The sequence below is a fragment of the Macrosteles quadrilineatus genome, unplaced genomic scaffold, assembly GCF_028750875.1.
Source record: "Macrosteles quadrilineatus isolate MER2022 unplaced genomic scaffold, UCM_ALF_1.0 Scaffold_1__1_contigs__length_201487025, whole genome shotgun sequence".
Taxonomy (NCBI): domain Eukaryota; kingdom Metazoa; phylum Arthropoda; class Insecta; order Hemiptera; family Cicadellidae; genus Macrosteles; species Macrosteles quadrilineatus.
Window position 1 is genome coordinate 148483724 of NW_026542594.1, and position 23836 is coordinate 148507559.

The following is a 23836-nucleotide window of genomic DNA, read 5'->3' on the forward strand; positions in this document are numbered from 1 at the left end:
TGGCGTTTTCTGGTTTCTTGGGATTGTTGTTAAAAGTGGAGATGGTAAAAGGCCTAATTGAGTTTGCAGTTTACGTGCCGTTTTTGCAGTTTTGTTGTTGTTGTGAAAGTCAGTAAATGATTCCCTTTTCAATAATCGATTACAACCTAAATGATAAACCAAAGCCCCTCGTTCCCAATACCGCCTCTGGCTTAAGTCTTGGACTTATTTTCCATGCCGATTCCCCATGAAAAATCTTCATTCTTCTTAGGCTTTGGCCACTTTCTATTCTTTTTGTGCAGCTAAATTCTTCTTCTTCCACCAAAGTTGAATCTCCACAAATTCGCCTTGAAAATTCCATGACCTGTGACAAACTGTGTTTGATAATGGCCCATCTCCCAATCTTGTTCCAGTCTCCTTCTGATGTTTGGCATATATATCCGAATGTTTCCCTTTCTTCCTCATCTGTTACCAGCGCATTTGCCACTTATCTAATGTCTCCTCTCTTCTGGCACTCTTGCTTTCCGACGTCGTCCTACCCACGGCCTTGTCTTCTAAAATCCTAATACAGGATAACAAGATCCTCTAGGAATCATAAAATAAGATTTGTTATCAAAGATGACTTCATATCGAGGTTTGCAATAACATGTGATTAGGGGTAAAATAATTTTAAGGGGATTTGAAAATGACCCTTGTTATCAAGGGTGACTTGTTATCGAGGGATCGAGGGTCTTCTTATCGAGGTTCTACTGTACTTTCTTCAATGTATAATAATTTTTACCGGAGTGGTATGGCTCAGGTCAAAACCCTAATCGTACCATGGGATACTGTGTTGTATGATTTCCCTACTTTGAACAAAAACTCTTCTTTATAATTGCATACTCAAAAGATTCTTTTTCAATCTTATCTTCCTAGCATCCTTCACCCAGAACTTGCATCAGTAAAGCATTGCTGGCTCAACACCCTGTGTACAGCGTCATCAAATGCTTCCCAGTCATGCCTCTACTGGCTCTGGCCTGTCCTGCTAATTTCGCGAAGATTTGCTTCATTTTTTGGCACATTTCCTCCACATGTTTTTCAAAAGTAATTCCTTTACCTAGAGCCTAGAGTCACTCCTTAATATGTCCTGACGATATATCAAGATTCCTGTTTAACACAAAAAAATAGCGTTTTCCAGAATCTTTGGGACACGCTCCTGCTTTTTGAAAATATTCTTTTTGGAGATGAAAAACATGTTTAAAACCAATGTCTTAACTCCTGATCATTATTCTTGTGCACCTATCATAAATAATCATACAGAAGAATGCTGGGTGCCATTCCTTAATTACAATAGATATAATTGGATACAAAATTATTGTTCCTTCGATATTGATATTCTCCACTCATTAAATAATATCCTGTTATTTAGTTTCAGTAAAACAAAGATCTTAAAAATCACAACAAAATAGTGGAACTGCTGCACGGTACTGTAAGTTGACTTTTGAATTCATTGAATCTTTAAAAAAACCTGTTTTGCAGAGAAAAACCAATTTTAGCCCCATAAACTTTTTTATTACGTTTTTATCTGTTTAACAAATCTAATAAATCCTTATATTATAGCACATGTTAACATTAATTTAATTTCAATTTTAGTATAACCAGCTGTTTCAAATATTAGTGTAAATTTCAATGTATTCATCTGTTTAAATGTAAACAAATATTTTCTCCCTAAGGATAACATGGGAACTTTGAAGGCCACTGGGACAGAGCCCTGATGGAATTTCAAACATTTTTTATTTGATGACAAATCTACATGCCACGACCTATCCAATGACACCTTAAACATGGTCTTCGGATGCATGGTAGCTTCAAAACAATTATCAAAAAATTTTGTTGGCCTATTAAATGAAATGTATAAATATTAATACAACCATCAGTATAGTCTTTAGCTTTGTGCACATCTAAAAACACACAGGCATCTAATTAATACTGTAACCGTGTTTTTTTTTTTTTTTTTTTTTTTTTTTTTTTTTTTTTTGTGCTGGGGGACTCAAAATGGATATTTCCAACCAAAACTTTAACTTGAACATTTTGATGAAAACAATACTTTTGCCATATAAGATGTCCAGAGGCAAAGTAAGAACTAACCTTTTGGAAATTTAATTATCATTAATTTCAGGAATGACATACTAAATTTATGACCACATCAGTGATTTGCAATCAGAACAGGGCTAATGTGATTTTCCTACATTGGTCACTCCTATTTATCATAACTTGCTTCCTCATTTGTTTAGATGTTAAGAAAATAATTTTTCCTACAGTCACCTGACAAAGTGGCCTTCTTTGCACTAATTATAGCACAGAAAGTTGCTAATTGCTGCATCTACTTATTTTTGCTGCACACTTTTCACTTTTGCCTCACAGTTTTTTTTGCACACCAGTATTCCTACTAAACAAAACAAAACAGCATGCTTTTAGTAAGCACGTAATATGTGTACGCTTGAAAATAAACACTTAAAGATATTACAACTATATATACGATCAGCTGGTGCAGTGTTTCCTATTTTGTTCAATGTTTATGGATTTAACCTAACCTAAAAACGTGTTGTACAGTGTTTGAATTAAAGACTAATTATTTATATGCTTTATAGTAACTGTTTAAAAAATATAATGTATCACGCTAGTGCAAACTGCCTTTGCTGCACTCAAGAAACTTTCCAAACTTGCCTACAGCTCGTGCGTAAACATTTCTTTCTTGTGCAGCCAAGTGCCACTTCGCCCACTATATACAAATAACTATTTAAAAAATGTGATTTGTTTTAGAACTCTTTGCTGAATGGAGTGATTTCAAATATCTATGCAAATATTATTTAACATAATATTGGGTTGTCCTAGATGTTTCCCACATCTCAAGAAATAGAGGTTGTATCCAAAGAGCTATTGCATATTAACAAAATTATCTTTGTACTCAGAAAGAGTTCAGTTCATTATGTATTGTTTCCAGCAAACGACGGACCAAAATGCAAAACTCTCTTCACCTTTGGATACGGCTACCGTCAGTTTTTCCACTTGCCCGGTGACAGTCTACATCAGAGCAACGGAGACATGATTTATATGAGGTGAGAAGGGGAAAGAATACAATTATAGGTAGTTAAAATATATTTATAGCTAAGTACATGGAAAAGAATAATGTTCATCTTCAGGTCTGCTTTATGAAATAGCCACACATTAATCATTGACTTTAGAATCAAAACTTTCACTACCGATATTGATTAAATTCTCTTTTTTTAATTCAGTGTGGAATTCTCTAGGCTATTTAATACAGTGTTTAAGTTGTGCTGGTTTGAGTCTATTTTAAAATGTACGCTTACCTAAAATTATACTTAATTTTTAAAACCCTACTGATGATTTTTTTGTTGTTTTTTGTCAGGCCTCTTTACTTGCAGCTCATATTATACAAATTACACGGTAAGAACATAATTCCTTTGTTAATGAAACATTACCCTCTTATTAAATAACCATTGAGTCAGAAAGATCAAGAGCTAGATCGAGGTATAGCGATGAGTAGACTGTTGATTAGCTTTACATAATTTGATTTACCACCAGACATACTCACAAGCATCCATACTTTCACATATTTATAATATTATAGTAAGATCGTTAGCCAAACATATTACCAGCTTATAAGATAAACAAATATTTCTGTACTCAATCTTTGTATAGTCTGTTCACTCAATTTTTTCTTAAGCCAAGTGACAGATTCCAGGTGAAGGCCCGTAGTGACGCTCACATCCTGCTCTCACCTAACCCGTCCCCTGAGGAGGCCGACCCTGTCTATGAGATAGTACTCGGGGCTGGAAAGAACTCCTTCTCCGACATCCGCAGGAAGCGTCGAGCCTCCACCAAGTCCTCAGCTTACACCAAGGATATCCTGTCTGGCACAGAGATGAAGGGTTTCTGGGTATTTAACTACTCTTAGTGAACAATGACTAGCATAATAAGTATCGGTACAATATTAAATAAAGACACTTTTAAAATATGTGCCTTTGATCCTGGCTTCTTTAGCCTTAAGGATAAAATTTGAAACTAAACTAATTCATCCCACCAGTTCTAACAACTTTCTTAGTTGTGAATCTAAATATGTTGCTTTGGTACAGACTTTAAATATTTAAATTTTTTTAAAGTATCAAAATGCCCTGCAAGGTAGAAGATACTACTTTAGTGCTCTGAACAGCACATCTTTGTTTAATGACTTCCTATCACTAATCCATGCCCCATGAGTACTTCCATAGTAAAATAGTTTATAGACTAACATTGTTATAATATAAGGCTTACCTTATGATCCAATTGATGCATTGTGGAGACCTAGGTTTCTACGCTGGAGCGTTATCGTCAGTCCTATAAGCTGAAGTTTTTGTTTTTCATCTCTTAATTGAGATATTGTCGGTTGGATAGAATTTTTACAAAAACAAACACTGAATATACATAAATATTTACAAAGACATAGTGGGGAACTTAGATGCGTAGAAACCTAGGTCTCCACAATACAACAATTTGAATCGTAAGGTAAGCCTTAGATTATAAACAACAATGTTTAATAACGATCCAGAGGCTATTTATCCAAATGAAGACTAACATTGTCCAGAATATTTTAGAGCATGTAATTTCATGGCAACTTAAAATTCTACAGCTCATCCACGTCTTTTTTTACTTTTGAGCAAATATTTCAATCTTTGGTTTCTTTATAATCATATGCATGTATTGCGCAAGCCTTTACATCCAACGTGATGGTTTTGGTAATATTCACGTTACACTGCAATTAATTGCAAAATGTGCTAAATTGTTATTCCCATATAATGGCTAAGTAAGTACCCTTGATTTTTTCCATCCTTCCAAAAAATGGCTTTATATATTTTGGAACTGTAACTGTTCATTTTGTTACCACCCATTTACATCTCAATACCTATAACCCCCTCAAAAACAAAACAGCATTAGTAAAACAGTATTAAAGAATATCTGGTGCAACACATGTAACACAATGATTTTAAAATTGACATGTCGTAGGTGAGAATCACCTCATCGGGGATGATTCTCGTGGGAAACGAGGGTGATGACCTCCCTTTCATGCAGTGGCAAGATCCTGACCCTTTGCTGATAGAATACTTTAGCTTCTGCACATGGAGTGGGGTCGCTGGCAAGTGGTTGTACGACTGTGGTGTTCAAGATCAACGAAATGGTAATTAAAAGGAACTACTATTTTAGTCCACTCTTTAGGCAGACAAATCATGACTTTAGGTAATACCATTGACTTAACCATACGTCTAAAGTAAGACCTAAAAAGGGTGGGACTTAAAGAAAATCGTGGGAGCACCTTAGTAAGTTTGAAAATACATGTTATTCTCGGACTGGTTGTTAGGTCAGAGGGAGGGATAGGGATTTTTACATTTAAAAAAATTGACAAAATGTCTTATCAAAAGCCATACACAAACATTCGTTAGAAAATTCAAACCTTTCACATCAACTTAAATGTATGAAAACTACTTTTTGCTAGCATTACCATGTTTTTACCATCGCCAGGGGACGGCCCATGAGGAGTAGGTACATAATCTTTAATGTAAGCATAGGTTGATATGCACATCATTTTAAAGGTCTGGTCAAGTGGAGTTCATTGCCGGAAACCGCGTCAAAAAAGGTTCATTCGTTACAAAATGGTGGCAGTCCAAAGTTCTTGCAGCATATACCTGCACAGGCTTTAGTATTGGTAAATAATCTTAACTCATAGTCAAGATTAGCCGGGAAATCTGAAACTCGGTTGAATTTGTTTTGAAGATTGAATAAACTTAGGATATGAGCTAGTTAAGATATTAGTTGACTTTAAAATACAATTTCAGCTCTCAAGCTGATGTTTAATACGAGTATTTACCAATACTAAGGCCTGTGCAGGTATCTTTTACAAGAGCTTTGAACAGCCGCCATTTTGTAACGGATGAATTTGTGGTTTCCGGCCAATGAACTCCACTTGACTAACCCTTTAAAATTATGTGCATATCAACCTATGCTTACATTAATCCTCAAGTGTCGTCCCCTGGTAGAGGTAAAAAAATGATAATACTTGGAAAAAGTGGTTTTCATACATGTAAGTTGATGTGAAAAGTTTGAATTTTCTAACGGATTTAGTTAAAAAGATATTAAGCCGTTTCCAGACTTTTTTGTCACCCTGTATAATATGTGAAGGCAATTTCTACGAAACACTACACCTCCGTTAATAATGGATGGATTTTTACAAATGATGTGTCAAAATGTAAGTAATTTTGGGGTTTGTGTGGACACCCCATTTCACCAATTCCTGTAACAAAGGTCCTCGGGATTTGCCCCACAGGCCATCAAAATCCCAATGTATTTATTATGAAGAAAACATTGTGTTTATTACTTAAACAGACGAATAATTTTTATCAATTGCATACTAAAACAGCTGTTCATAGTAAACACGAAACACACAAGAGCGTTCGTTTTCAGAGTGAGTTTGTTTTCAGTTTCGATAACTGGAGTAGTTGTGATTGATTACATTATCTTTGAGTTGACTCTTATAAGTCATCGGAAATTAAGACTGTTATTCATTTTGAAATAACGCCTTTAATACTTTGCTATTGCTTGAATTCGAGCAAAAGGTGCACTAGTCTTACTAATCTATATATATAAAATCTGAAAGTTGTGAGTTTGTGTGTATGTGTGTTGCTCAATCACGCATAAACTACGGGACGGATTGGGCTGAAATTTGGCATGATGATAGCTCACATTCCCGATTAACATTTACTCATATTCTTATCTCAAAAATCCTCTTGGGCTTTGCCCCAGTGGCTCTGTAGTTCCCCATGTTAACCATTAGTACTAACATTTAAATGGAATTAAAGAATCTTAACAGCTGGTTCAACTAAACAATTTTATTATATGACTAGCTGTGTACCCGTTCTACGCACGGGGATCTTATAATATTCAGTTGAAACCTTCTTATATAAAGAACAGCAGTTGGTTTGCATATTTTAAGATATGCTGGCCAAACTATTATACATAGCTTCATTTTATGTTGTTTTTTGTTGTTCCGGATCGGTATGACAATCAATAAAAGGTTAAATTACCTCTGTGTCTGCCGGTCGATCCTATAACGGTAGGCTTACTTTTATTTTTACTATCTGATCTCGTTTGCATGGCTCAATCACGTCCTGGTTGAAGTTCGTTCGCTACGCTCACTCACCTGTATGTTGGAGCTCGTTCGCTGCGCTCACTTTCCTTCAGGTTAGCTCGTTCGCTACGCTCACTTGCCTTCAGGTTAGCTCGTTCGCTACGCTCACTCGCCTCCAGGTTGCAAATTAGCTGTTGTCATAAATGTAAAAGAAATAATAGTGCTAGTGCTGCACCCTGTTGGTAATCCTTGTAACTTTAATGCTATTGAACATCACAGAACAGAACCAACTTGTTTAATTGAAACAGCTGTTAAGATTCAATAATTTCATTTCTCATAAGGTTAACATGGGCTTCCAGAAATTCCACGTCAAAAATCGACAAAAACTTGGTTTTCAAGGGTTTACTGTTAAATATCTAACTGTCTCATATTCGATGAAATACGTCTAAAACCATCTCATATATGTATAGTATTTGGAAAATAAGTTTCAGGCGGGACAGTGCTATAGTTATTGAGGAGTAGTTGTAATAAAGTGCGTATTTTAGCGTTACCAAGAGAATGACAGATAGACAGACAGACAGACAGACAGACAGACAGACAGAAATTGAGATAAGGTTTGATTCGGTTTCTCTGACCTATGAAATGTAAAAATAACCAAAAAGTTCATTATTCTAAGCAATGTACAGACAAAACTCTAATTTTATTTATATAGACTAGCTGTGTACCCGTTCTACGCACGGGGATCTTATAATATTCAGTTGAAACCTTCTTATATAACGAACAGCAGTTGGTTTGCATATTTTAAGATATGCTGGCCAAACTATTATACATAGCTTCATTTTATGTTGTTTTTTTGTTGTTCCGGATCGGTATGACAATCAATAAAAGGTTAAATTACCTCTGTGTCTGCCGGTCGATCCTATAACGGTAGGCTTACTTTTATTTTTACTATCTGATCTCGTTTGCATGGCTCAATCACGTCCTGGTTGAAGTTCGTTCGCTACGCTCACTCACCTGTATGTTGGAGCTCGTTCGCTGCGCTCACTTTCCTTCAGGTTAGCTCGTTCGCTACGCTCACTTGCCTTCAGGTTAGCTCGTTCGCTACGCTCACTCGCCTCCAGGTTGCAAATTAGCTGTTGTCATAAATGTAAAAGAAATAATAGTGCTAGTGCTGCACCCTGTTGGTAATCCTTGTAACTTTAATGCTATTGAACATCACAGAACAGAACCAACTTGTTTAATTGAAACAGCTGTTAAGATTCAATAATTTCATTTCTCATAAGGTTAACATGGGCTTCCAGAAATTCCACGTCAAAAATCGACAAAAACTTGATTTTCAAGGGTTTACTGTTAAATATCTAACTGTCTCATATTCGATGAAATACGTCTAAAACCATCTCATATATGTATAGTATTTGGAAAATAAGTTTCAGGCGGGACAGTGCTATAGTTATTGAGGAGTAGTTGTAATAAAGTGCGTATTTTAGCGTTACCAAGAGAATGACAGATAGACAGACAGACAGACAGACAGACAGACAGACAGAAATTGAGATAAGGTTTGATTCGGTTTCTCTGACCTATGAAATGTAAAAATAACCAAAAAGTTCATTATTCTAAGCAATGTACAGACAAAACTCTAATTTTATTTATATAGATGTTCAATAGCATTAAAAAGTAAATAGACCAACAGGGTGTAGCACTATTATTTTCTTTTTATTTATGAAAACAGCTAATTTGCAACTAAAAGGTGAGTAAGCGTAGCGAACGAACTTCAACCTGGAGGCGAGTTAGCATAGCGAATGAGCTAAACCTGAAGGCAAGTGAGCCCAGCGAACGAGCTCCAACCTACCTAATTTTCTTAAATTGTGTCCTCTCCCATAACTGTAATAAACATTTTATACTTATATGCTAACCCCGTACGAAGCTAGTAAAATGCTAGTAAATTATAAATGTGAAAGTATGGATGTTTGTGACTGTGTCTGGTGGTCAATGAAATTAAATGAAAACTAATGAACAAAATTTTTAATTTGTTACAGGATCAATTGAAGTTCAACCAATTTTGACAGCAACGGACAGGTTGAGACAAGCTTTGTTAACTGGATATGATGTGTTCTCTAGACCTGTCAGTGATTCATCTGAAATATTAGAGATTGGAGTCCAGTTGCAAGTAAACCACATCACCTTGGTAAGTTACCGAATGGTATAACCTAACATCACTATTGTCATGCTCAAAATTGTGATCTACCTTATAAACTACCAGTAGAGTCCCGCAAACTCGGCACTCGATAACCCGGCAGTCTGAATAACTCGGCCATTACCTGGCTCAGAAAATTAGTGATTTTTTGAGTCTGAATTCAACATGACTCAAGCCAGCTCAAGTCAAATCATTCGCAACTCGTAAAAAGGATTTTTTGTACTATATCTGATGACTTAATACCGACTTGTATTATAAATATAAATAAAGAAGGCAGGTAAAAGGCTTAAAAATGTTATTGTTTTTATATTTAACCCTAGTTCCCGATAACCCAGCATTTCACAAACTCGGCACCCTTCCAGTCCACATTACGCTGAGTTTGCGGGACTCTACTGTACTATTATAAAGAAGAGTGTGTGAAGTAATGTGAAAAACAATCCCAGGCTTGTGCCTAGTGTCCTAGGACAAACAAAAAAATATAAAGAAGAGTTATTATAGTTTCTGTCTGTTTCTATCCCTCTGTTCCAAGTGAACTGTTCCAGACTGTCAAACCTACTACGCTGAAATTATAAACAAACAAAAAGGTAAACAATAATGAACCCTACCGAGCAGACATACAAGTACGGTATATTCATGTTCTTAAAATCCCTTGCTAAGCGCAGTAGAGCTTTTGGAAGTAAATATTGACTAGTCTCCAAAAAAATGTTTACGTTTGGACTATATTAGCTTTACTCTATTAATTTTTTGGTAAATTTGTAAAATTAATTCTGCCACACTTAGCTAATTGAATGAAAAAAAAATAAAAAAAAAGATTTTCTTTAATCAGTCCGAGCCCTAGTGTGCTGATAGTTGTTCATGAGTAATTAAAAGGTCATAAGTAAAATAGTGTAGTCTGTGTGTCGCGGGCCTTGGTATTATACGGCATTTCATCATGGTCATAACCAATCACTCCCTAACACAAATTTGTGGTGGATGAACCCTACATTTTAAAAGATCGAGTGCAAGCAACGGTGCTGGAGCAGATCTAGAAAATAAAAGTAAATTAGAAATTCGTAGAAAAAAATTAACAGCCGATTATACTAGCCATACATCAGCCCATTGGGGCTTATGGATAACCAGCGTTTTATGCTTTAGGCTGTTCACCATTTAGAAATGTTGAGGGGTTTATAATTCAATATGCCAGTTTTGAAAGTATTCCCCGTAATTTGATCGGTCACACACTACATTTTTGAACAGTTTTAAGTCTCTATAGCACGTTCAGAAGAGGCTTTAGGTCTGCATACCAAAGTCAGTAATTCATATGGTAATTTTTTGCCCCATAAGAAAAATATGAAGGAAGAAATTTATTTTTTTGTGGTAATTTGAATCAGAAAATGTGACTTTTTATGTCGCAGATACAAGGTTTTTTGTCAGATCTCCTGTAAAATATCTTAATCTTCCTTATGGTTTTACTTTAATTTCCTTCAGTTAATGATAGTAGTATTCTATAGTAATATTATAAAAATAAGCCTGATATAACTTGTATATTTACATAAAAATAGTATAACAATAACTTGTAAGAATATTTGAGATCTTAAATTTTATCAAAGATTTTGTTTATAATACCTCATTACTTTGTACACAGGATCCCAAAAGCTCTATAATGTCAGTTGGATGTATCCTAACATTGGTAAGTATAGTGTTAACTCCATTTGTTTAGTACATCAAATTGTTTGGATACAGATAGAAATAATTGTAAACATATTCTTATAATTATTTTATTTGTGGAGTTGCGGGACATTGGCTGTCATTGAATAGAGGATTGTTGGATTGTACATACACAAATCAATGTATGATTCCCCTAGTTGGTAACAAAACAAGCTACAAAATTAAATCGTCTTGATTTTCTAGCAGAGTTTCCCTGTCAGTGCTATATACCTCCAGCTGTACCAATGAATACAAACCCGAAGCGCAAGCCTTTGTTAAAAATTCAGTCTGGGAATATTTTAATTTCTGATAGTTCCCATGGCGGCCAATAGGTAGCAAAGGCGCTACTATTGCGAGTGGCGCAGCCAAGTAAGCTGACTTTGTGAGACAAAGAATCGGCTTAGAGAAAAAGAGAGATAGAGTAGCGCAGCCGATGCGCAAAGCTCATTTTGGCCTATAGAACAGCCAAGGCAGCTAAGGCCGTACCATACATTGAGCTCATTTTAACCCTGACGGGTGACAAATATATCCGCCTAAGTCTCTGGTAATAAAGGACAGGTAACGGATATATCCGCTTACAGCTTTTTATGTTCCGGATGGGAAGCGGTTATACCCGCCTTCTCTTCAGACAGACTGGCAGGTGCTTGAGCAGTAACCAGATGTTTCACGGTACCAAGGCGCCACTTTCCTGCTCTCTCCATGGCTGCGCTCTCCCCCGCACTCCCCCCTCTCCTGCACCTCCCCCTCTCACGCGCAACTCCCACCACTCCTACGCTCACCCCTCGATGTTTCGCGCTCAACACTAAGTTGTCTATTTTTATTGTTTACATATTGTTCTTTATTTATTGTCTAACGTTGTCATGGTCATATCTTCAAAGACGGGTGGCGGATATAACCGCTGCATTTCTACTCATCTGCGGATGGGTTAGCGGTTATATCCGCATTGTTAAAAACATGTACAAAATTATTTTGACAGTATGAAGTGTTCCATTGTGTTTATTTTATGTATACTTGTATAACAAAACACAAATAAGGAAAATTTATTTTTATTTTTTCCTCTAATTTTTTCCCGTCCTATTTCACGATTTCGCCCGTCCGGGAAGGGTTAAGGGATCGATGCACAACATCAGAGTGAATTTTTTTTAATTACTCCAAAAACATCAAAATAGGTTAAGAACCAAAATAGGTTAGTCATGTGTAATAGATCTTAAGAATGAGGTAGGGATATCAGGCAGGGATGTACAGTATAATTGGTTCATTTAAGAAGATTAAGTAAAGAACAGTTAAAAGTAGCAAAATGTCTGACCATGAGTGGAACTCCCGAATAATCAACCCATCCTTTCCCTCTGGTAAGTATTTATGGCTCTCCAGAAGAAGCACCTCATTAGCAAAATCTGTTTTTTGTAATCCCTAAATTTTCAAGAAAAAAGCGTATCATTTTTGGATTTGTTATTACATGAAATATGTACCTACTGTATAGCTTTTTTGCAGGAGTGGTATGACCAGAAAATGGTTTGGAATCCAGGTAACTTTAGTGATTTGACTCTGTTGAACTTCATCAAACATGAAATTTGGCGACCTGCGTTGGTTCACTTCAAGTAAGTTTGTTTAAATTTGTTATACCTTTTTTTATTGAATTAGACAATTTATACACATTTTTTTGTACCATGAAATAGTAACCACACATCTTAAAATTCAAACAATTAAAATTTTCTTACAAAACTAACCAACAATTAAGGTGATATTATTTGCTACATTTTGTTAAAGGTTCATTGCACTATCAACTAAGTCACTGGCTCACAAAATTACTAAGATTCACTAAAATTATTGAAAGGTCCATAGAGCTTATTGAACAATTGTATTAGACACACACTTTCTTGAATCCTAAATTGTGAAAACTTTTTTAATGCAACATATCCAAATTTTAATTATAGCCATTAATAAAAAATGAAAAACAGAAGATATTGACTTATAGTCACAGCATCAGTTTAGTATATCATCAATTTAATTCTTATACAAAATTCTGTTATTTTACCTAACCCGCCATGTTAAACTTCCCTATCCCAAGCGTGATGTATACAGCTTCCTTACTTCTCGAGTGATGTAATGTTGAAAAAAACTCACTCGGTGATGTAATGAAACCCATTTAAATAACATTGAGTGCTTAACTTAAAAAATATACCTCTATAGAGGCATCGACATTCAACGCTAGAAATCAGCTGTGTGCTTGAATGTTATTGTTATGCTTTAAAGTATTTTCCTAACCTAGCTTTTGTTTGTAAAAGAACGTTACTGTTAGACAATGAGTGAAATGGATAGTGAAAACTATTGTACGTAAACCCATGTAGGCCTATATTGTCGGGTCAGGTAAAATCTTGTACGTTACACGTTACGCAAGAGCGTGTTTACATCACTTAGATAAATTATGCAACTCGCTTCCGCTCGTTGCACAACATTCACCTGCGTGATGTATAAACGCTCTTACTACACTTGTAATGTAATAGCTATTTACATTACAAGTGTAGTAAGAGCGTTTTTACATCACGCAGGTGAATGTTGTGCAACGAGCGAAGGCGAGTTGCATAATTCACCGAAGTGATGTAAACACGCTCTTGCGTAACGTGTAACGTACAAGATTTTACCTGACCCAACAATATTCAGGAGGTTACGACCAATATGCTTCATTATCAATTGCACTCATCTTCTAACAGTAACTTACATTTACAAACAAAAGCTAGGTTAGGAAAATTCTTCAAAGCATAACAATAAAATTCAAACACACAGCTGATTTCTAGCGTTGAACGTCGTTGGCTCCATAGAGGTATATTTTTTAAGTTATCCACTCAATGCTATTTAAATGGGTTTCATTACATCACCGAGTGAGTTTTTTTCAACTTTACATCACTTGAGAAGTAAGGAAGTTGTATACATCACGCTTGGGATAGGAAAGTTTAACATGGCGGGTTAGGTAAATAGCTATTACTGCATCCTTTTAAAAATCTGTCACTCTTGTCCATGATCAATATATACACCCCTGATTTGAGTGCCTAAATCCATGTATTCATGTAAAAATAAAAAATAAACAATTCATGTTCTTGTTCTTAACAAATTAAATAACCTCTATTTTAGTGCTGTTGGCTTAAAACGCATTAGCCGAAAATAATGATAATGAAGAGTTCATTAAAACTAAATTCAATAGATTGGTTCAAAGAGGAAAAATAAAAGGAGCATCTCGGATTATTAATCAAGACAATAAAGGAGGTATATCAAGTCCTGATACTGTAATAGATGGTGATAGACGCACACCATTAGATATATTGAAAGATAAACATCCAAATGGCACAATGCCTCATCTGGAATTGTTAAGACTACCCAGCCACATGAAAGAAATGCCTAGATTAGAGTCAGTTGAAATCACGGCTGAACATGTAGAAAAAGTTGCAAGAAAATTGCATGGGAGTGGAGGGCCAGGCGGGAGTACTTCTGAACAATGGACAGATTTTTTACTAAGGCATGGTAGAAAAAGTGCTTTTTTAAGAGCGTCAATTGCTGAATTAGCAATGAAGTTAAATGAGGAAATCATACCTTGGTCAAAAATTCAAGCTCTTATGGCTAATCGGCTGGTTGCAATTGACAAATGCCCTGGTGTTAGACCGGTGGGTATAGGAGAAGTGCTCCACCGTATCTTAGCAAAATGCATAATTCTTGCAGCTGGTGATGAAGTTATTGACATATGTGGCACTGATCAAATCTGTGTAGGATTAAAAGCAGGAATTGAAGGTACAATACATTTCATGAGAGACCAATATGAAGAAAAATGTCAAACTGAAGAAGACAGCTGTATGATAATGGTTGATGCTGACAATGCCTTCAACAAGATAAACAGAGTTCATGCGTTAACAACATATGAACCTTTGTATTTCATCATGGTCATAACCAATCACTCCCTAACACAAATTATATAGAAATAGATGGATTATGTGCAGGCAAGAATTAAATGGCCAGGGGCTGCACGATTCATTATCAATACATACCAGAGTAAGGCTACACACTAATTATGCCAGGAAGTAAAAAACAACTGTATAGCAGAGAAGGCGTTACTCAGGGAGACCCATCCATGATATTATATGGATTAGCCACTTTGCCGTTAATTAATGAATTAAAAACCTTCACAGATACAAACCAAGTATGGTATGCGGATGACTCATCATGTCAAGGAAAACTTTATAATGTGATGAAATGGTGGGAGAAATTACAAGAAATTGGGCCTAAATACGTTTGCTACCCACAAGCTCACAAAACCCGTTTGATTTTTGTTGGATCTGAACCATCAACATTAGACCTATCCAACATATCAGGATTAGAGATTGTTACTGGGAGTAGTTAGGAGGATTTATTGGATGTGACAAAACTGAAAAAGATGTCTTTGTTAAAAAGAAGGTAGAAAAGTGGAATAGTCATTTGGTAAGTCTGGCGAATGTAGCTGAAGAATACCCACAATCTGCACACACTGTTGCCACAAAATCCATAATCTAGGAATTTTTTTCAAGAGTTGTTGAAAGTGAAGACATTAATTTTCATCCAATAAAAACACAATAGAACAAAACCTATTTCCTGCTTTATTTGGCTCTCACCTAAACCAAGAAGAACAAAAAATATTACATCTGCAAGTAAAAAATGGAGGAATTGGTTTAGTTGATCCTACCGCTCAGGGAAAAGCATTGTTCCGAGCTTCAAAGAAATGTTGTAAATTCATCATAGACTCCCTAAAAACTAAGAGGAAAATAAGTATGCAAGAACATGAAGAACATTTGACTATCACAAAAAAGGACTTGAAAGAGGAGAAAAGATTAGAAGAAGAAAACATTTTGAAATCAACTATTAAAAATCTTCCTCTAAAACAACAAAAAATTATCTTGCGAGGAGCAAATACTAAAGCGAAACACAGTGAATGGCTGTCATGCATTCCTCTAAAAAAACTTAACTTAGATCTTTCTCCACTGGAGTTCAGAGATGCTCTTGCATTAAGATATGGGAAAACTCCTATACTCCACCCCTCTTCATGTGATGGCTGTGGCAAAAACTTCAGTATGGAACATGCCCTTAACTGTCGCACAGGTGGAGGTGGTTTGATAATAAGAAGACATATTTTTTTTTTGAGAGGTTGAAGAGGTTGGCGGGCTCTTTTAACCTTGCATTTGCACGTCCACATAGACTAAGCGCCCGTGCGTGGATCGTTTACAGCAAAGCAAGGAGTGAGCCGGTACAGTACAAAGGTGAACTGTACTGATAAATTTTAGTGGCAGTGACCAGGATCCAAACCCACGACATCGCTGCCTTGGGCCCGAAGTCCACGACGCTACCGACTGTGCCACCGACTCACATAGATGAGGTAAGGGATACCCTTGGAAGCTTGATGGAGCTAGCATGGGAAAACTGTGTTCGAGAACCAATGATCTCTGAGCAAGGGTCATTGGATACTGCAGCACTAAAAGCAGACTTGGCTTGTAGGGGGGTATGGGAGGTTCAGACAGAAGCATTGTTTGAATCGTACTTGAACCTCCCATTCAAAAAAGTTTTGGAGAATGCAGAAAGAGAGAAGAAGAGTAAATATTTATCAATAACAGAAACGATAAATTCTTCTTTTACCCAACTAGTCATGTCTGTGGACGGGATGCTAGGCAAAGAGTTTCAGACCTTGCTCAGAGCAATGGCAGAACGCCTAACAGAAAAATGGAAGAAACCATACAGTTTAGAGATGAACTGGAACTGGATAAGGGTAAAAACCATCTGTGCGACGTTAAGGGCCAGCAGCATGTGCTAAGGAGGACAAGGAAGAAGTGGAGGACCTTTGGAGAGTTTGAAGAAAGGGGCTGGAGTACCAGCTTTTTATTAATTTAAATACCTAGCAAATGTTTTATTATTTTTCCATGTCAAAATTGTACTATAATTTATTATATAATAAGATGTTTTTGAAAGTGCTGCAGGAAAGAACATTGCTCCATGGACTGCAAGCATTGCAGGAATGCGGGTTACTTCTGATGGCAAGGTAGGTACAGCTTGATACGGATATAATTTGTAATCCAGTACCTTTCATTTATTAACTGGCTACCGATACATGTGATAAGATACATGTGATGTGTGATAAGATGTGGTACTACTTTGCCACTCAGTTCTACTAAATCAAGTTCAGAAGAAGTTTGATTTAACCATACTGAGCTTAGTTTCTGTTCTGCCAAATTTGAATAAAAATTGCATTTTAAACTATATTATCATACAGTATGGTATACATACAATTGAAGTACTCGTAGTAGATAAATCGCTTTGTGTTTGTATAGAAGTATTGATCTTTGGATACTGAAGTAAACACCCCATCCTTATGGAACAGCAGTAGTATGAGGGGGGTACGGAATAACCTCATGTTATTAGGGGAATGGAAAATGTTTAAAATATAGGCACAAAAAAGTTGAATTTATCCATTTTAGCGAATTTCCCTATAGGGAATAAGGTGTTACCGTAGATCTCATGGTAAGACTTAGTCCCGGGACCGATTTACTTTTTCATTTTGATGTCCCTAGAAGCCAAAAACACCATCCGTTCAAATTTATATATATATATATGTGTGTCCGTTAGCACGATAATTCGAGCAAAAATTATCCGATTTCGATGAAATTTGGTACAAACGTGTAAACCTACGTTTATTCGAACGAGTTCCTGAACCAGCATGATCGGACCATGGGAACGGGGTTTTATGGGGGGATTTATGAGGTAAAAATTGGTTTTTCTCATTTTTGACCCTCAAAACATAAAATTTCCCAAATTTCCTCTAAACCATTTTGAAGAGCTTAAAAAAAAAATAATTCAGTATATTGAAGTGTTTTTGTATGGTTATTGGTTACGGAGAAAATTGTAAATTAAAAATTCCCATGTTATTCTTATGGAGAATAAGTAAACTGTGGTAGTTTGCTTGTTTATGCATATATTTGGATCAACTTGCCCAATCTATTTATTTTATACTAAGCTATTAATATTTCATTAAAAAACACACTTTATTACCCTGTAGGCAGCAAACCTAGGTGCTCGTTAAACCTAATGTTATTTGAATAGATTTATTTGAAAATCAAATGGAAATTCGTTTAGTCTGCAGGTTTGCTGTGGCGGGGGTATTTGTACCTAAATTTGCTTTGTCATTTTTTTTCATTGGTTTTTAAATTTGAAAACTTACTGCTGTGACCACTAGTACCCAAAGTGGTGCTTTTGTTGATTGTGGTAGGTGAGGTGGAGTCCTCCAGCTACTCTACAGTCTAGATGTCAGATGAACCTACGTCAATGGCCATGGGACACTCACACTTGTAGCGTACATCTCGGCATCTGGCAGCAGCCAAACTCTTCACAACTCCTTCTCCTCGAGAATGGAACCAAGGTAATACTTGGACTTCATACAATCTGCATTAACTTTTTTAAAGCTGGGTATCTGATTAAGATCTATGGGAAAATCTGTTTCGCTACATATCTAAAATATCTAATTTAGATTTTGAAGATAAGAGTTAGAATCACAATAAATCTTATTGTATAGTTTTTTTTTAAGTTAACTGGTAAATAAAGATTTTACATCCTCCTGATTCTGCTATAAAAATTGTGACCGTGTTTTCGGTGGGGTTTTCGGAATCAAAACGATGCCCAAAATAGTTCAGTGCGCGCAGGTTCCCAAATTTCCAGAGGACAATCGAGATTTGTTTTACCTAAACACGGTCGCAAGAGTTTTGTTTGTAGGAGAAGGCTCAGAACTCTGTCCAGACTCGAAACTCTAAGGTTTATTCTGTAAGGCTCATCATCACCAACTCTTACCTTCTGTGTGTCGGGGAAGTGGCCCGGTTTCCAAAACGAACAAAAATGAGAATCTACTTCTAGCGATTGCACTTCGCTCCCTAACTTCAACCAAAGTCAAATTAATTGGCGCTGGGTTGTAGGGAATCGACCGTAGTTCCCAAAGAGACTAAAACTAAGGGATAACGTCGAGAGAAAATGCCTCAATTGCTAACGGTGATAAAAACAAGGAAGTGACACAGGGTGTCAGGGGAGTGACCCTGGTTCCTAAACGGTTGTTTAGTATTTTTTTAATTCTGTATAAGGTCAAAAATTTTAAGGTGTCTATTTTTGACCGTTACAAAACATTCTTCTGTTGTCAATTTATTTTAATTATATCCAAGTTTTGACAATTAAAACTGTTCTCTGTGTTGGTGTTACACATTAACCTTGTAAATACAACCCTGATTTGAGTGCCTTATATTCCAAAAGCTGATTCATATTCATTCTAAAATATATAATATACTCTTGTATCTTAATTGTATTCTCATTAATATTCTTCTTGTTTCAGTAAAATTTAGATCATTTATAAATTATACTTGTATTTCTTAAATTGTGATAAAAATATCTGATATTATTAAATAGTACTTATAAACCAAGTATCACAAATAAATAACAGAAAATCATATAACAACATACTTATAGTTTAATTTACTATTTGTGTGTCCAGTTAGAGCTGCAGCACTCATGGTCAGAGTGGGAGATAGACAAGTTAACGTCAGAATCAGTCGTTGTCACTCTACCAAAGTCCCTGGACTCAACAGTTTACACCTCCGATGACTCTGATGATGATTATTCTGAGACTCCTAAAGCTCTAAAGTTCACACTGACGCTCAGGAGACTCAACGTTGGATATGTCTACATCCTTGTGATTCCCTTAATAGGTCAGCTACATTAAATATAAGTAATGCAACTTTATTTTAGTACATGATTGAAGATGTACACATTATTCTCCATCTCTGCTATTTTTTCATATGCAAGCTATAAAAAACTGAATGGATAAATTTAGTAAGTTGAAAGTAAACAAAAAATTTAATATAAAAATTTAATGTCTACTTAAATATTATAGTAAGACAATATGTCTTGACAATACTGACAATACTTGACAATTAAGACAATATGACTGTTGAAGTAGAAACACTGTGATTGAATAAATTTTTGTATGGTAAAATGCCTTGGGTTTTGTAAAAAAAAATGTGTTCTCAAAAATGTAGTTAATTAAATGTAGCTATTTAATATTTATCAATACAGATCAAGTAGACTTCATCCCATTGTAAATTTTGAAGCTATTTTTATGTTTTCAATAAAAACTTATTGTAGCCTATTTTTTTGGTGTCCTCGTTTCTTCTTCTGGCTTATCTTTAAATGAGGGTATCATAGTATATCAACCACATGTTTCATAATTATTCAATATCCTATGTTAATAAGGAAATATCTATCATATGTTATTATTAATTATTAGTGTTAAATAAGTCATCAACAACATTACAAATTGTTGTAAAATAAATCTTTTCAAATGGAGCAACCTCTTTTTTTCAATTATCAAACTCAACAAAATATGCGTGCATACACAAGGTCACGACAGAGGGTCCAGTAAAATATTGTATATTGTATATATTGTAAATGTATATTGCTGGAAGCTTCTGTGCAGGGGGCCACACACCAAGGGACTGTACACTACTATACAAATTGATACTAATTTTTGAATTAATATAATTTGTTATTCACAACTCTTGGTGTAGTTATGGTCGTCATGTCACTGGCCTGTTTCTGGATGGAGCCTCTTGGTAAAGAGAAGCTTGCTACGAACTGCCTTCTACTAGTCTTGCTCTGTGGCTTCCTGGTAGCTTTGGACTCTGTGTTACCAGCCCCTGTTGACCACATACCTTTTCTCTGTAAGTAACATGCTTTAGTTACAACAATCAACACAGCTACTTTAACAAATGTAAACAAAATTGTGTGGGCTACCAGATGTAGGAGTAGCAACATGGAATGTTTGGTTTTTCTCATAACAGTTTTGCGGACCATTGAATTGAAACCCCTATATTATTTTTAGAAACTTGTATGTCAGAATACATCATAAAACTGTCATACACTGTGGCATGACTTGGTTTATGTTCCAGTTGGAGTGTATAGCTGGGTGGTAGTGGTAGTGGCGTGTGCTACGGTAGTATCTGTGCTTATAACGAGTCTTGTCAACACGACACATCTACGACCTCCTCCACGAGTAATTACGTCCACCCTCTCCTCTCCCTTCATCTCTTGTATCTTCTGTCTATCACCTCCAGCAGTAGTGAGTACACTTTAAGACTGTCTTGCAGGGTTTTAGAATTTTTTAAGAAATCTTATTATAAGCTACTATGAATCACTTACTAATAACAGAACAAAATCAGTTTTATAGCCTAGTATTGTTTAAGTTTTTGTATGTTTGTTAAACGATAATCAAAAGGTAGGTACATAATTGAAGGGTTCATCATGAAATGGTCCTGAGAGAGGTGTCACAAGCTAGCTGGTAGGTAAAGGTAGTAGGTAGGTGGGGGTTTACTGGCAAAATCATCATAAATGAGGAAATAAACAAAGTACGGTAATCTACAACAATAGAATTCATGAAAAATGTTTGGAGGATGATGAAGAAGTCAGGTATCAACTGAGATGCGAGCTAAGGTATAAATTAGTTTAAAGGTTACTAAAGTTGGTAGGTATATTACGGAAATAAACTCTTTCTCGTTAAGTTTAAAAAAATGCAATGTGAGTACCGGTAACTTTTATACAATATAAACATCATCGACTGTTTATTTGTGATTTAGTCTTATAAATTGTTATTGATTGCTTATTTTCCGTGTAAGTCACAATGAAAATATGTGTTAAAGATTATAAAAGAACCAAACAATCCTTTTCTGGAGTTGACCATACAAAATTGTCCAATACAAATTGCAACAGGTGATTGTAACTGTTGTTGCATTCAATAGAATGTTGACATTGCACATGAATCCTTATTGGATAATTGCAGTCTAACTCGGTAGGATGATTATTTTTTTTAATATCAACTTTTCTTGCTAGACATATTTATTAAAGTGTTATTATATTTTTTCTAGAAGAGACAAGACTATGGCCAACTTAGTGAGACTGGAGAGAGATCGAGCGATGGTCTACTACTACTATCTGAGGGAGACAACGATGTTGACCAGTGTTGGGCTTTGGTGGCATCTTTTTGTGATAGACTCGCCTTTCTTGCAGCACTAGTTGCTTACACAGCAATTTTTGTGTCTTAAGTAAACATATTAGAAAATGTAATCAATTTTATACTTTGATCATATTAAATGTTTTATTTAATCAAAATAAATACGCATATTATTTCTGATTCATGGTTTTCTTTTTATTTATTTGCATATTAAAATGTAACTAACTCGCCCATTCCTAAAGGCTATGCAATGCCGTACCCGTTGAGGGGGGGGGGGGGGTGTGTTGAAATATGATTTGTGTGAATAGTTCATTTTGGTATCACATGTGTTCTATGTATAAGTTAGTTGTCATGGATACCAGATGTGTTTTGTAGAAAGCTATGTTGTGGTTTTGTATTGAGTAAAACTTTGTACCTAAAACACCTTTCTCTTTATCATTCTACATAATTTAAGTCCATTTACAACAGGTTATGGGCCCAGGATATTTTATTCAGTGCTTCATTTAAAGAATACCAACTTCATAAGTTTGTAACAGCAATATGACTCAAAATTCATTACCAATTGAAAGGCTTAAAGGTCGTGAGAATTTTGATACATGGAAGTTTGCAGTACAAGCTTACCTGGAAGATTTGGATCTGTGGGACTGTGTATCTGGTGTAGAACAGGATAAGAAACATGCTGAATGTGGGTCTGCAGGTAACCGATGAATGGGTTGGAACAATCTTACTAGCTGGTTTACCCATCCGGTATGAACCAATGATAATGGGCATTGAATCTTCAGGCAATAAAGTCACGGCGGATGCAATAAAAACAAAGTTATTGCAAGATGTGTCTCCAGTACAACGTGATATGACTTTTGCAGGAACTGATTCTGCACTGTATGGTTCCAGTTCAAGAGGGACAGTTCACAAAGTCTATCAAAAGAACAGAAACATAAGTAGTTCGGACAAAAATGTGAAGAAAGGTCCGAGATGTTATAAATGCAATGTTTACGGTCACATCTCAAAGAACTGTACATCTACAAGAGTAGTGAGCAAAAATAACGTAAACTCTGGCAAATCTAATATGTCACTCTTTGCTGCATGTTCAATGCAACCGGGCGTTAATAATGAGTTCTTTTTAGACAGCGGTGCATCTTGTCATTTATGTGTTGACGCTAATATGCTTCTGAACGCAAGAAAAGGCCAAGCACTAACGATCACCACAGCAAATAATGAGACAATGGTGACTGATACCGTCGGTGATTTGGAGCTTCCAATATGTATTTCTGGTGAGGTCTCGGAAGCAAATGTAAGTAATGTACATTTTGTGCCTAACTTAAAAGTTTATCTTTTATCAGTGAGTCAAATTGTAAATAAAGGAAACTCTGTGGTATTCAATAGTGATGGAGCCAAAGTTTTCAATTCAACAGGACAGCTCATTGCTTCTGCTAGTTTAATAAACAACCTGTTTAAGTTGGATATGCCTATGAACACATCTGCATTATCCATGCAAAGCAGTGGCTTAACGCTCTGGCATCAGCGTATGGGACATTTGAATTTCGATAGCCTTACAAGATTAGTTGATGGCTTGGCTGATGATATCAACATTTCTGGTAGTAAGCCAGAAACTATTTGTGATATCTGTATGTTAGGAAAAAGCCATCGTTTACCTTTTCCTAAGAGTGAGTCTAAAAGCAGTCATTATCTGGAGCTAGTGCATTCTGACTTGGTAGGTCCTATGGAAGTGAATAGTCTTGGTGGGTCTAGGTATATTTTGACCTTTTTAGAT

General features: G+C 35.8%; 1 protein-coding gene across 1 annotated transcript in view; it reads left to right on the forward strand.

The window, feature by feature from the left end:
- LOC128987083 (acetylcholine receptor subunit beta-type lev-1-like) overlaps nucleotides 1-22238 on the forward strand; it is a 30206-nt gene extending 7968 nt beyond the window's left edge. The window contains exons 2-13 of the mRNA XM_054407783.1: nucleotides 2963-3077; nucleotides 3718-3919; nucleotides 5023-5194; nucleotides 9175-9323; nucleotides 10957-11001; nucleotides 12510-12616; nucleotides 16998-17067; nucleotides 18292-18441; nucleotides 19555-19768; nucleotides 20627-20779; nucleotides 21008-21177; nucleotides 21980-22238. Of these exons, the coding sequence (XP_054263758.1) occupies nucleotides 2963-3077; nucleotides 3718-3919; nucleotides 5023-5194; nucleotides 9175-9323; nucleotides 10957-11001; nucleotides 12510-12616; nucleotides 16998-17067; nucleotides 18292-18441; nucleotides 19555-19768; nucleotides 20627-20779; nucleotides 21008-21177; nucleotides 21980-22156 (1724 nt within the window). The 3' untranslated portion in view covers nucleotides 22157-22238. The remainder of the gene's footprint in view (nucleotides 1-2962; nucleotides 3078-3717; nucleotides 3920-5022; nucleotides 5195-9174; nucleotides 9324-10956; nucleotides 11002-12509; nucleotides 12617-16997; nucleotides 17068-18291; nucleotides 18442-19554; nucleotides 19769-20626; nucleotides 20780-21007; nucleotides 21178-21979) is intronic.
- The last annotated feature ends 1598 nt before the right edge of the window (nucleotides 22239-23836 follow it).